The following is a 14,712-nucleotide window of genomic DNA, read 5'->3' as shown; positions in this document are numbered from 1 at the left end:
CTATCTGCCAAGTAGCATGAAGTGCAAACCACCAGGGGAGCAGAGAGAGAAATAAGGACGGAAGAGAAGAGGGAATGCAACAGGAAAGCAGAGAAATAAACACACACACACACACACACACACACGCACACACACACACACACACACACACACACACACACACACACACACACACACACACACACACACACACACACCTTGGGACAGAGGAAGGTGTGTGGAGTGGTGGAGGAGACATCAAAGGGGCAGTAGAAGCCAGTGGCGCACGGCCCACTGGGACTGGCCAGACCTTCAGTGGAACAGTAGTGTCCTGAGGGACAGCCAGAACATCCCTCCACGGAGACGCCCCCTGAAGGCAGACAAATGAGATGACACAACCTCTACAGGCGGCACACATCAACACACTAACAAAGGATGACCTCGAGTGCTGAGGTGAATGGATTTTCTGGACAATGGCTGTGTGACTTGCTTAAAAGAAAAAGCGTAGATCTCTACTGTGGGCAACCGTTGTGCAATGGAAGCTATCTGTGAGTGATATTTACGAGTGATATTATTTTATTTGCAAGGCTTGGGAAAAAAGACAATGTATGACATGGAGTTTATATTGTACACCTATGCAATGATTTATATGTTGTGTCCTGTAAGTCCATGTGGGCTGGGCACCATTGGTGCATGACACAATAGATAGAAAAAATAAAGAAATCTATCTATGTGGTGTACTGTATATACCAGTGCTGTTGCGGATACTGCCTATGGGGCATGGGACTGGGGTCAGGCTGCCGGATGGACAGTAGTGTCCCACAGGACAGGCCCCGTTCCTGGGGAAGTCGTCAGAGCTCTGAGGTGTTGACGCAAAGGCTCCGCCGTGGCAGAAGAAACCCTGCTGACATGGGCCTGGACAACAAACACACATACGTACTGAACCCTTATATATCTATTTAAAGACACAATCAATCAGTGTTCTAAAGGTGAACAAAATAATGCATAGCCCCAGCCATATTAAAAAAGCAACGGGGACATGTTTTTAAACGTTTTACTGTATTTTGGAGCTGTAACAGGCTTGTTTATGAGGGTAACATTTGTAAACATGGGCGTAAAATAAACCCACAGTATCTTTTGATTCATGGTGGGGTATGAAAGAGTATCAAAACATAATTTCAATCTACGAACCAGACAGAGTATCTTATAAAACAAGCCATAGACAGACTAAGACTCATACAAAACTCTGCTGCTAGATTAGTAACCAAAACAAAGAAAAGAGAACACATCACACCAGTCCTGTAAACTCTTCATTGGCTCCCAGTCTCCCATAGAATAGATTTCAAGGTCCCACTCATAGTCTGCAAAGGGTAACAGGAAGATTCACCCCAAAACAAGCTTGTCCCCACTTTTTTTCGCGGACCAGCGGCTCTTGTATTTACGGGGCCAGAGCTCAGCTCTGGCAGTATTTTAGTTCTTCTTCTGACACTTTTCGCAGTTCTGGCTGAACCGTGCTGTCGCTTTTTACGAAATTCGGCCATAATGGTAGATGGTCATGAAAAACTATCAAGAAATAATTCTCACAATCTTTCGTCCAAAGGTGGCGCTATAGCACTCAATTGAAAAATGGCAACTTTGAACAGGTACAACTCATGCCCTGTGTGACCTACACACAGGGCCATACACATATGCGTCTCTTCATGCTGAACAACTTTCACCCTCTGACTTTTGACCTCTGACCTTTAGATCTCCCACCATTTTGAATTACATGAAACATTGCCTCCTAACTTCTGCATTTTTTCACTTGTTAAGTTTAGGAATACAAGGTGAATAACGCCGGATTTGCCCCGGGGCAACAGTGTTTTGGGGCGAGCTTTTGGTATTCCTGCAAAGCACTCAACGGCCAAGGCCCTGCATACATTACAGCCTTTAAAAATAATAATAATAATTAAAATTAAAAACTTAATTGATAGTGTAAGTGGAGATGGGCAGGAAACAGGGAAGAGAGATGGGGAGAGACATGCAGCAAAGATCGTCGGGACCGGGACTCGAACCCGCGATGCGCTGTCGGGCTACATTAGTGGCCGGACTGCTACAGTAGGCCAGCGGTCCGGGCCTACATTACAGACTTTTGATTGCCATACACTCCATCGAGAGCACTGAGATCCTCAGCAGGTCTACATGACACAACTCAGTTCCCACAAAAAAAAATAGGAGAGACAGCTTTTTCTTCTATGTACCAGAACTGTGGAACATACTTCCTGGGGAAGTTAGAGAGGCTAACTCCACCGAAACTTTTAAACATAATCTATGACAGGAGGCCTCCCAGAGATCACTCTCCCATCCAGATCGGGGGCGCTGCAGTGCAGACTGAGAGGGTCAGAGAATTCAAATTCCTGGGGATGCACATCACTGAAGATCTCTCCTGGGATGTGCAGACATAGCGAGTGGTGAAGAAAGCACAACAACGCCTCTACCTTCTCAGAAAACTGAAGAAAGCTGGCTGGGTCCCAAAGTCCTAAGAGCTTTCAACACAGAGAGCATCCTGACTGGTTGCTTCACAGCCTGGTATGGCAGTTAAATATCTTATTGTCTCCGCCAGGCCGAAAGGCATGGCGAGAGAGTATGTTTTACCCTCCGTCCGTCCTTCCGTCCGTCCGTGTGTCCGTGTGTCCTGTCTGTGTGTTACCAGCTAATCTCCGGCACCGTTGGTCCGTTCGCTCCGAAACTGTGCACACACACTCCCTGGATGCCAATTCAGAACCTCTGCCCCAATTTTTTCACATGGGCCTGTTATAGCGCCACCAGGAGGCCGATTTGTGCAAAACACATTTTTTTACATTACTCCTACAGATTTTATCCAAATATCATGCAAATCGATACACAGTATCTCTATAGTCATGTGATCAACACTTATCTGTCCGATTTCCCATATTCCATCCTGATTGCCTATGGTTGGCTTCAAAAGTTTGCAGGATTGGTCCGTTTTGAACAAAATGCCTCAAACTATGCATGCAGCTTGCGATTTCCGTGAAATTTCACACACACATTCCCACTAGGCCGAGGAAGAAATGCCACCCTTTTCAAATTGGCCTGTTATAGCGCCACCAGCAGGTCTAATTTAGCAAAACACATTTTTGGAACAAAATGCCTCAAATCATGAATGCAGTCTGATTGCCGTGAAAGACCTAAGAATAAATGGCACCCTTTTCACATTGGCCTATTATAGCGCCACCAGGAGGCCAGAATAACGTACCTGACCTGGCGGAGACCTGTGCTCCGAGGAGCACTTTTTCTAGTTCTGTTGTTGTTATTGTCTCCGCCAGGCCGAAGGCATGGCGAGAGAGTATGTTTTACCCTCCGTCCCTCCGTGTGTCCGTGTGTCCGTGTGTCCGTCCTGTCCGTGTGTTACCACCAAATCTCCGGCACCGTTGGCCCGGTCGCTGCGAAACTGTGCACACACACTCCCTGGATGCCAATTCAGAACCTCTGCCTCAAATTTTTCACATGGGCCTGTTATAGCGCCACCAGGAGGCCGATTTGTGCAAAACCCATTTTTTCCCATTACTCCTACAGTTTGTAACCAAACGTCATGCAAATCGGTACACAGTATCTCTATAGTCATGTGATCAACCCTGATCTGTCCGATTTCCCATATTCCATCCTCATTGGTTAAGGTTGCCATCCAAAGTTTACAGGATTGGTCCGTTTTGAACAAACTGCCTCAAATCATGAACGCAGCTTGCGATTTCCGTGAAATTTCACACGCACATTCCCACTAGGTCGAGGAAGAAATGCCACCCTTTTCACATTGGCCTGTTATAGCGCCACCAGCAGGTCTAATTTAGCAAAACACATTTTTGGAACAAAATGCCTCAAATCATGAATGCTGTGTCTGATTGCCGTGAAAGACCTAAGAATAAATGGCACCCTTTTCACATTGGCCTATTATAGCGCCACCAGGAGGCCAGAATAACGTACCTGACCTGGCGGAGACCTGTGCTCCGAGGAGCACTTTTTATAGTTATCTATGCAGCTGCATTGTCTGAAGAAAGCCAAACCAAAATAAGTTTTACTCAGTCTGTACACAATAAAGTACATCCTTGAACCTTGAGACACACATCTTTAGGTTGGCCTTCTCATAGCACTTTTTAGGTTAGCTCTCTCTTACCTTATATGGTTCCTCAGCACTTTATTAATAAAGAACATATTATGTTTCCTGTCTATAAGTTATTGAATGTTACTTCCAGAATTTCTTATTATTTTAAACCTGACTTTTATTTACTGTTTTTACTTATTGTGTGTTGACTATTCCAATCCTAGTCCTCTAATGCCCATGATTCTATGCACATTCTGTGTTTTTGCCTGGTGTTTGCTGTGTTAATTTCTATATCTGACTTATCTCTCTGAATGATGAAGTGTTTTAATTCTGTCCTGCCTGTGAAGCACTTTGAACTGCAGCCCTGTATGAAAGGTGCTATGCAAATAAAGTTTATTATTGATAGAGTTAATCTCGTTATCATAATTATCATAATGTGTCTAGGGTCATAAATCTGCTTAAAATGTCAAATTAATATAATGGTGTCATATTGGCCTCATTCAGTCATGTTAAATGAGCTTCTGTACTCTCCTATTCTCTCTCTGTCTATGCAAGGTCAAACTAGCTACAGGCTTTTTGTTGCTGATACTGTAACCTTCCCAGTCTCTCTGTCTGAATATAATCGTTATAACCAAGGGCTGCCTGCCTTTATGAAAGTGTCTGGTACTTTGTGTGGGTGATAAGGAAAAAACAGCTCTATCAATTATTATATTATTATAACAGCATCTCGTCTCTGTCGGGTGGAAACCTAATACATCCAAAACTGTTACTGTTCAGGACTCAAATTATAGGATAGCAAAAGTAGCAAAAGTAGCTCAATACAAGCTCAATACACGTCGCTTCGCGGCGCGTTTTGAGCTTGTCGATCAGCTACTTTTGATGCTTTTGTGTGATGCTGTAATATGATCAAGTAGGGTGTTAATAAATTCAAAAAACATCAAAAGTTAGAATATGGAGTTAAGAGGTTTCTGCCCGACAGCGAAGACATAGCATAATTTCAATCTACAAACCAATCTCTTTCAGAATGTATTGTGTATCTTATAACAGCAAATGATCCACATTCAATATGTACTGTATGCCTACAGTATGTGGTCACCTTCTGGCATTGAGGCTGCGAACGTGCTGCAGTAGAACCCAGTGGGACAGGCTGTGCAGACAGCATCAGAATGGGCTCCGGTCTGGTTGCTGAATGTCCCTGGAAGACATGGGATCGGCCGCACCGTCCCAGCAGGACAGAAATGACCTGGCAACAATACAATGAACCCTCAGATCAACTCAACTGCACTTTGTTGTCACATCACAAGGTTATACAGATCTGTAAGGGGGTGATATTATTTTTAGTGAACCCTCGTGCCACCTGTTCTGAGTTCATAATAGGCGAAAATATACAAACATACTAAGCAAATATTTAGCCAAGAAAATAGCAGCTCTAGAAGCATCACAATGCGTGGCAATGCAGCACATTAATTAGCTTGTAGATCTGCTATTTTCGCTATTGACGTACAACGAAGCACACAGGGCTCATGGGGTTAAATAAGAATGAGTAAAAAACAACAAATATCAAATAAACATGAAGTGTGTAATAAATAAAGTTCCTCGGTCTCTTGCAGATAAAAGACATGGCTGTAAAAAACATCCACATCCGCTGTTGACGTGAGTCAGAAAATAAACAGTCCACTGTGGCACTCAACTCGTCCGTGTGTCATTGCATGTACATACACGTATATTACAGGCTTTTAACCACATTGCACCGACCCAAATTAAATGAGGTATAGGCTATGTATCAAAAAACACACACGCACGCACACGCACACACGCACACACGCATGCACCATCGCGCCATTCACTCCCTTTCTGCTAATTTTGGATGGTCTGTGCCACGCATCAACGCTCTAAAATAGAACCGAGCTCTGAAAGACGTGTCTACAGGTGTTGACATGTCCAATTGATGCCTCCTAGTGTGGCTGCAGCCGTTGTAAACAATGGGTGTTTGATAACGCACACGTCTGTGGCTTTACATACTGTGATTATATGGCCTGCCGGGCAGCAGCAGTGTGAACAGATTGTGGTTGTGGTGGTGAGTGTCTTCGATGTTTCACTTAGCCTTGGCTGTACAGTGCAGAGCCAACTGTCGGATATAGTCATTGTATGCAAACGGACAACGCATTCTCACTCCCAAGAAGGCAAACGGGTGACGGCTTCGGACGGATTTGACCAGACGTCAACATGTGACCCCGTGGGGTCACATGTTGACTAGGGGGGACGTGAGGTATGATTCTGAGTTGGCTGAAGCGGACTTCGCAACGCTCTGCACGGCCACTCGTTCGGCGGTGCCCCTCGTGGCTCAAGTCCGCTTTGGACATAGGGTTGGGATCCTTTAGGATTTTAACCATTCTGGTAGCTTAACGATTCCCTCTTAACGATCTGATTCCTTAACAGTTCCCTTTAACGATGGTTCCAAATGGGCTCTTGTAGATCTGTAACTCTGAGAGTGTACAAATGGTTCCATTTGTACACTCTCAGGGCCCTATTTTCGCCGCTACCCGCTACCCGTGAATTACGCACAAGGGAGCTGGCACTGTCCCTAAACGGTATCTTGCGACCGCTATACCCGCTATTCATTATGCCGACTCCGTTATTTGCGCCTGGAGGTGTGCCCGTGGGCGTGTTGTTGCGCTTTCCCTAAAATTGCTATCTTACCCACACACGTTTGGGAAAGCGCATAGCGGATTCTAAAACCACCCGCCGTGCCAAATGCGTTTGGTAGAGCACGCGCCTGCAATGGACATGTCAGCCGGGGCACACAACGGCACAACATTCAAACGCTCCCTCTCTCCTAATTCTCAAAGAATCTCTGTGATTCTAATTTTCCTATAATCAGCAGAAGTGAGAGTGCCAATTCCTTGTGTCAATTGTGTTTATATAAGATGATAGTCTATTCAAAGCGTTCCCTTCAGTTTCATTAATCCATTGCCCAGGAAATAATGAACAGATTACAATGATACAATAATACAATACAATTAAAATTCTCTATAATCAGCAACATGTGGGTGATAATTATATTGATCTAATATGGTTTTATTCAAAGGCAATCAAAGGCTACAGCGTATGAAACAAAATTCGGGTATAATGTCCAATGTCATGCGTCCCAGTGCGTCTGGCCCGGCTGCAGAGTGTGTTTGATTAATCCAGAACACAAGCAGATTACTTTAATTTAAAGTTCTCTATAACCAGCAATGTGTGAGTGATAATCCTGTGTATCAAATATAATTGTATTCCAAGGCAACGTCACTCCTTGAAATTATAACGTTTGAGAACCCCTGGTATCTACCCCTTGTAGATCTGTTCTTTTTCTGTAGATCGGTATTTTAAGTATATTTTGATGCCAATACTTTTGTACTTTTACTACATTGTGAATACTGGCCTTTTACTTAGAGTATTTCTACATGATGGTATTGATACTTTAACTTAAGTAAAAAGATAAAAAAGAAGTACTTTTTTGCTTGCGGAACACGGCTTCGCCTCGTTCCTGACCGCATTACTGTTGTGTAATATTGAGATTACACAGTTACCAACAAAACAAAACACATCAAAATGTATTCATATTGTGGGGCAAATCACAATCAAAACGAAAATAATGTTCCGCTATTCTTATTTGTTTCCCTGTAAATAGAAAAGTTCATTTGACTGAGACATTAAATAGTCCCTGTTGATTCAAAGTAGCAGCGCTCTGTCACCGAGGCACCGTCTCACCAATCAACACAGCTGAGCTGTCAATGCCGGTGCTGTGGGAGGAATTCCAATAGGCTATATGCTCCGTCGTACGATCGTGTCGCGTGGCCAAAATAACTGATCTACACGCTCACAACACGTCGTGACGGTGACTCGTTGTGAACTTGTAGATCGGCTATTTTAGTTTTACATTATTTCCCCCAGTGGGACAGCGCAGCTGTGCCATATATGGTCTAATCAGGTGCGGAGTGATTTATTAATGTGATTAGGCCCAGGGCTAGGTGTGCTGTCATGCTCGTTTGAAGCACGGGTAGATAGCTATTTCAACCAATCAGATTGCTTCGTCGGAACAACCTGTTGTATAATGATAAATGACCGTTCCTATAGGTCCATTTCTCACCTGCTGTACAGACGCCAGGTTCCTCTGTGCCTGTGGAGGGACACATGGTGCCACTGGGACAGATGATGCAGTGGGCTGCCCCGAGGGCAGCAGTGTAGGTGCCAGGTACACAGGGCACCTCTATGGACGAACCAGCAGGACAGCTGTGGCCAGCGGGGCACAAGTAACCCTGGTTACGATCGACCGGCGTCGCAGTGGAGCTGCCCCCCTGACACACATAACTCCAGAGAGAGAGAGAGATGGAGAGAGAAATATAATACAATTATCAAACACCATATTGTTTAAGGGTGCTTTAGAGGGCATTTGTAGAATCAGCCTCAGGTCTTAATGGGTTGATTGAAAAGGTTTCACAGTAAGACTTAAGTATTTGTTGATAAGTCCAAGGCCCAAGCCAGGACACACAACCACAGAAGTTCAGCGAAATAACAGCTCTCTAAATCACACAGCCACAGAATACAGAGTGTGAATAATGGTTTTCTGGATAACTTCATTGTCTGGTGAGAGGAAAATAAACAGCCAAGTGAACCGTAGTCATGGCATCATGGCCATTATTATTGAGCCCAAGTAAACAAACAGCATGGGGAGGCTAAGCTTACAGCCCAGAGTTGTTCATTAGCTGAATGTCAGACAAGCTTACCCAGCATGGCACGGCAGAGCATCTGAGAGCTCTGCCAACGCAGGCCTGTCGCAGAACAGCCCAGGCGGGCATGGTGGGCACTCCTCCATGCCTCTCAGTCCCAGGGAGGTGGACAGGGTGCCAGTGGGGCAGGGGAGAGGGTAGCCCGTGCCAGCAGGGCAGTAGTGGCTAACAGGGCAAAGACTGTTTCTGGAGGAGTTGCCCTAGAAAAAGAATACACGTATTATATATGCACAATATCAGTGCATATCAAATTCTCTATCAGTGCTCATTTAATGCTACAACCACACACTATTGTGTGTGTGTGTGTGTGTGTGTGTGTGTGTGTGTGTGTGTGTGTGTGTGTGTGTGTGTGTGTGTGTGTGTGTGTGTGTGTGTGTGTGTGTGTAATCCAAGGTTACCACTCTGTGAACTACAGTACAGTAACTTCTAGTGGCAGGTGTGTAGATGTAGTAGCCTGGTTCCAGACGAATCTGCCTTTGCAAAATTGCATGCACTTTAGCCCTCGGCAGATTAGGTCTGGCCCCCCTCCATAGAGATTTCAATTCTCTCCCTCCGCAGTTGTGCGGAACCAACCAGGGCCCAGTATCCAAATGTGGGCGGGCTTATCACCTTATTTGGAGCAATGACGTACAAGGAAGCACTGCTCTGATTGGTTCGTTCAAGGAAGCACTGCTCTGATTGGTTTAGGTCTAACCAATAGAGTCCGTTTGGATCTTTTTGTAACCGCCCCTTGGAAGAAAATCTACCGTTGATAGGGACCAGACTAATATCCACGCAGTGTGTCGTGTGATATTGTCTGGCTACGCGAGGCTATAGATGTAGAGGAATCACCTGATAGTCCATAGCATTGGGGCTAGTGGAGCCAGCGAGACAGAGGTACCCTGCTTCACACAGTCCTGTGGGCTCTGACAGGCCCGGCAACGAGCAGAACATACCTGGGGGGAAAAACCACAAACAAATGTGAGGCTTCAACCCCATTATGTTAGCCACATGATCCCTAGCATCTATATGGGGGGCGAACATTTAAATCTATTTTATGCTTGTAGGCTAGAGGGGAAAAAAGAAAGGGGTATAGACCCTTGTAATAAAATAGTTATTAAAAATGATTTTTGCGTTGCCATATTTGGTAACCTTTTTCCGATTGGCGTGGGGCCGAACAACAGCCTTTAGTATTATGACACTGGGTGAGAGCACTGGAGTGCTCTGTGGTCGTTCATAAATTCAGTCCAGTCGGTGCGCTGCCGTCTGAAAATTCTGTGTGCTGTGCCCTAGAGGCACTGAGTGTGTGCACTGACCGACTCATCTCAGAAGCTGGGTTTCCCAGTGCGTTGTGACTCCGAACATTGATGAAAACAACAATAGTGGAAGAAGTAATAGAGTGTGCTAAACGAGGCGAGACCAGCTAGATGAGGCGAGTACTACTGCCTGTAAAATGTTGTTTATTATCTGACACCGGTTCGGCAGGTACTGTATAGGGAGCAGCTAGGAACAATACAGACAGCAGGTACGGATGCGCGAAGCAACAACACATTACACCCGGCACAGGCAAGGTGTGTGGTTTTTACTGACCCTTTGTAAACCAACTGAACTCGTGCGCACTAGGACGTCACTGCCAGATCACTCTGAAAACTGAGCAGAGTCTCAGAGAGTATTTCTGAACGCACCCTATATCACGGTCTGTCGTGAATCATTCCTTAAGTATATACGTAGTACACATAAAACATTATCAATGGTACTCAGATATATTACTTAAGTAAAAGTACCAATACCACAGTATAAAAATACTCTGTTACAAGTAAAAGGCCTGTGTTCAAAATGTTACTTGAGTAAAAGTACAAAAGTATTGGCATCAAAATATACTTAAAGTACCAAAAGTAAAAGTACTAAAATGTTTGAAAATAGCAGATCTACAAGCTCACAACGTGTCGCGGTGTGCCGCGTTGTGAGCTTGTAGATCGGCTATTTTCAAATAGCCTAGGTATAAAATAGGGCTACATTGGTTAATGTATGTTTTATAACATAATAATTTATATCTGCAAAGTAACTAGTAACTTAAGATTTCAAATAATTGTAGTGGAGTAAAAGTACACCATTTGCCTCTGAGATGAAGCGGAGTAGAAGTAAAAGTATTGGAAATTGGAAATACCTCAAAATTGTACTTCAGTACAGTACTTGAGTACAGTACATGTACAAAAGTACTGTACACAAAGACCTACAGAGTTTGAAAACCAAGTGAAACAGCATGAATCATGTGTGTGTACCTGCAGGACAAGGCAGGCAGGCACTGAGACTGGACGCTCCAGGCTGACTCTGCACAGTACCAGATGGACATGGGAACTCCAACCCGAGAACCAGCCCAGGGAGACAGTAGTGACCGGCAGGACACTGTGCAGGCTGCACAGTACCTTCACCTGTTCCACACACCACAGATAAAAGACACACACATTAAACACATATTTCAGTTCTTTCAAACATGTTTGTCATTTTATCAGACACACCTCCTTCTAATATAAACACATTGCAACTTCAAACTCCATTTTAACCATGTTAGATTCATTGAAAATTCATTAAAACGCCCTACTTGATCGTACTACAGCGCCAAGGTATAACAAATAGCAGATCGCAGCATTTTGAGCTGATGATCTGCTATTTTTTAATTTGAATCCTGAAAAGTAACAGTTTTGGACATAATGAGGTTTCCACCCGACAGAGACAATATCTGTCGCTGCATCACTGTGGAAGCGTTGACCGACATGCTCGCTGAGGTCAATTATGCCTCAGTCGAGAGAGAAAATAAAGGAAAATATTAAGCCTGACGTTAAAAAAGAACAGAACTGGCTGACGGAAACAATTAGTTTTATTAAAAAACATTTATAAGCTGAAATTGTGTGAAGACAGAAATTTGGAAAACAGCACGTGGTCATTTTATAGCTTTGTAGCTGCAGTTGAAGCCAGCTCAACTTCTATGAAAATAAACAGTGGCCTGTAGTTTTGTAGCTGCTAGTCTGAATGCAGCATACTGTAACAGCATAGTCAGCAGTAGGACAGACGAACAAACATTTTATTACCCTGACAGTAAGCAGCAGGACAGATGAAATATTCATACCCTGACAGAAGCAAGCAGACAGATGAAACATTCAAACCCTGACAGAAGTAAGCAGACAGATGAAACATTCATACCCTGACAGTAGTAAGCAGATGAAACATTCATACCCTGACAGTAGTAAGCAGATGAAACATTCATACCCTGACAGTAGTAAGCAGATGAAACATTCATACCCTGACAGTAGTAAGCAGATGAAACATTCATACCCTGACAGTAGTAAGCAGCAGGACAGATGCAACATTCATACCCTGACAGTAGTAAGTGTAGTGCCCCAGACAAGACCCGGCCACAACAACACTGCCAATCGGGCTCAGCTCTATTGGCATGGTCAGCTCGGGTCTAAATCACTCCCTCTGGCGTAGTCGGCAGGACATGGAGGAGGTTCTCGCGTGAGGGACACAACGTGCGTCGTTGTGCGTATCGTGAGTAGCGTGTAGTGTGAAGCACGGGGACGCACTTCCAAAAACTGAGGGGATAGATGTAGTGCCCCAGACAAGACCCGGCCACAACAACTCTGTCAGTCAGGCTCAGCTCTATTGGCAGAGTAGGTTGTGCGCCGGTTTGTCGGGTGGGAGACTGGAGTTCGATCCCAGCTCGGTTCTAAATCAATACGTAAGCAGCAGGACAGATGAAACATTCATACCCTGTCAGTAGTACGCAGCAGGACAGATGAAACATTCATACCCTGACAGTAGTATGCAGCAGGACAGATGGCACAGTTGTCCTGGTGAGTGATTCCCGTGGCAGAGCTGAATGTTCCTGCGGGACAGGCCAGGGGAGACTGGGCTCCTCTGGGGCAGAAGAACCCAGCTGGACACAGAGACTGATCGGGTCTGCTGGAACCCCAGTCACAGTAGAACCCTGGCCAGCATTCACCTAAGCAACGAACAACGGAACAACAGACAGAAACACAATACATAACACAGTCAATTATTTACACGTTATTATATGTATTACATATCACAAGCTCAGTAACTGTAGTAATCCTAGTCTCTATACTGCCTCCCCCTGGTCAGCCGGGGCGCCTGATGGAGGGGAAAGGAACTGGTTGGAATAACGTGTTCCTTCCACACACTATGTCCTACCGGAGAAACTCCCCCCTGTCAGGTGAAAAGAAGCGGCCTGCTCGCTCCTCATGCGTTGACGGAAGCATGAGCTCAGTTCGGGGCTCTCCCCAGGCTGGCAGAGGGAGAGTAGTGCCCAGAATTACAGTTTAGGCAATTGGCACTGGGTGAAACAATGGGTTACAAAAATCGTGGGATACAAATTGTATTGTTGAACTATTCCATTAGTAATCATTGCTATAGAGTCTTAGTTCAGTAAAAGCCAATTCACCATCTAGGATACAGAAAATACATGTTCAGGTGGTTTACATTTCATCCAATCAGGATAGAGAACCTCACAATGACCATCAGCTTGTGTTCCAATTCCAACTGTGTCTGTTCATGTATTTGTTTCATCACTTTAATTGAATTTGTTTATCTTGAAGCATGTATGAGTTCTCTCTCCTGAATGGATTACATCGGTATCCTGTCCTGAGTATTTTGTGTTTACTAAAGAGCTGGAGAGATGGGGAGACCCCTGATAGTGAACAAACTATAGCAATGATCCTATTGGACATCATTGCCACAAGAGGGCACTATCCCCTCGGGTCATGGATTATTTGCCCAATAGGAATTCCCCATAAAGAAATCTTAGATTGCGTCATATAAGAACTGTGTTCCAAAAATAAACAAATCACCCTGGCGTTTTTACTCATTATGGATAAAGACATCCCACCTCTCCCGGAAGTTGCGGGAGTCTCAAGTAATTAGCGTCTGCACCCGGACACCCGCGAGTGGTAATACATCTCCCGCAAATGCCGACCATATGCGGGAGAATGGCGGGATCCCGCTTGCACACACAGACTTTTTTTACCTCTTCTTTGTTCTCATTCGTCGCTGAACTGGAAAAGAATATTAATATAATTCACTGTGGGAGGAGTGGGCGTCTAAAAGTGACCAACCACTGGTCTCAGATGCAGAGATGAGAGAAAACAAAGTTTGTTCTTCAGTTAAGAGGCAGGGGAGTCTAACCAGTTTGATTACAGACAGGTGCGTTGGTTTATGTCAACAAGTCTGAAGATGGCATCGCATAAGAAAAAATATAAAACCTATTTTACACCAGAGTATTCAGAAGATTTGCCTGTGTCTAATCCCTGTAAAAAAGAATAACACGTTTGCCCGTTATCTACATCAATTTGTTTGATGAGAGTGATCAAAGCTAAAAACGCATGGCGAAAGCCATATATATATATACAGTATATATATATATATATATATATATATATATATATATATACATATATATATACAGTATATATATATATATATATATATATATATATACAGTATATATATATATATATATATATATATATATATATATATATATATATATATATATATATATATATATATATATATATACACATACACACACACACCAACATATGGCAGAAATATGCAGAATGTATGCTGCATATATGCCATATTCAGGTTCATGTGTGCATATACTGTATGTGGATTTATATGAAATGTATGTGTCATATATATCCATATATATATGTTAAACATAATGTGGCATATATTGAAACAATATATGTTCATATATTTTCGGACCTCCCTGGAATGATTTTTTTCCAGGGCGGGATGTCTGTGGATATGAAGCATCAACTGGCAGTGAAAGAGTACTCATTTATCCAAAGAGTATGAAAA

General features: G+C 43.8%; 1 protein-coding gene across 1 annotated transcript in view; it reads right to left on the bottom strand.

The window, feature by feature from the left end:
* Positions 1-703: 703 nt before the first annotated feature.
* The window catches only part of LOC311050527 (uncharacterized protein), a gene marked incomplete at both ends in the record, with an annotated part of 68,014 nt that continues 54,005 nt past the window's right edge, over positions 704-14,712 (bottom strand). Inside the window, 6 exons of the mRNA XM_084064612.1 lie at positions 704-894; positions 8,211-8,353; positions 8,848-9,050; positions 9,682-9,785; positions 11,112-11,261; positions 12,641-12,832. Coding sequence (XP_083920738.1) covers positions 704-894; positions 8,211-8,353; positions 8,848-9,050; positions 9,682-9,785; positions 11,112-11,261; positions 12,641-12,832 — 983 coding nt within the window. The remainder of the gene's footprint in view (positions 895-8,210; positions 8,354-8,847; positions 9,051-9,681; positions 9,786-11,111; positions 11,262-12,640; positions 12,833-14,712) is intronic.

This window comes from Gymnoscopelus microlampas (assembly GCF_963454915.1).
Source record: "Gymnoscopelus microlampas genome assembly, chromosome: 8".
In the NCBI taxonomy this organism is placed as follows: domain Eukaryota; kingdom Metazoa; phylum Chordata; class Actinopteri; order Myctophiformes; family Myctophidae; genus Gymnoscopelus; species Gymnoscopelus microlampas.
The sequence above is the reverse complement of the archived record's forward strand: the minus strand, read 5'-3'. Positions and strand labels throughout refer to the sequence as shown.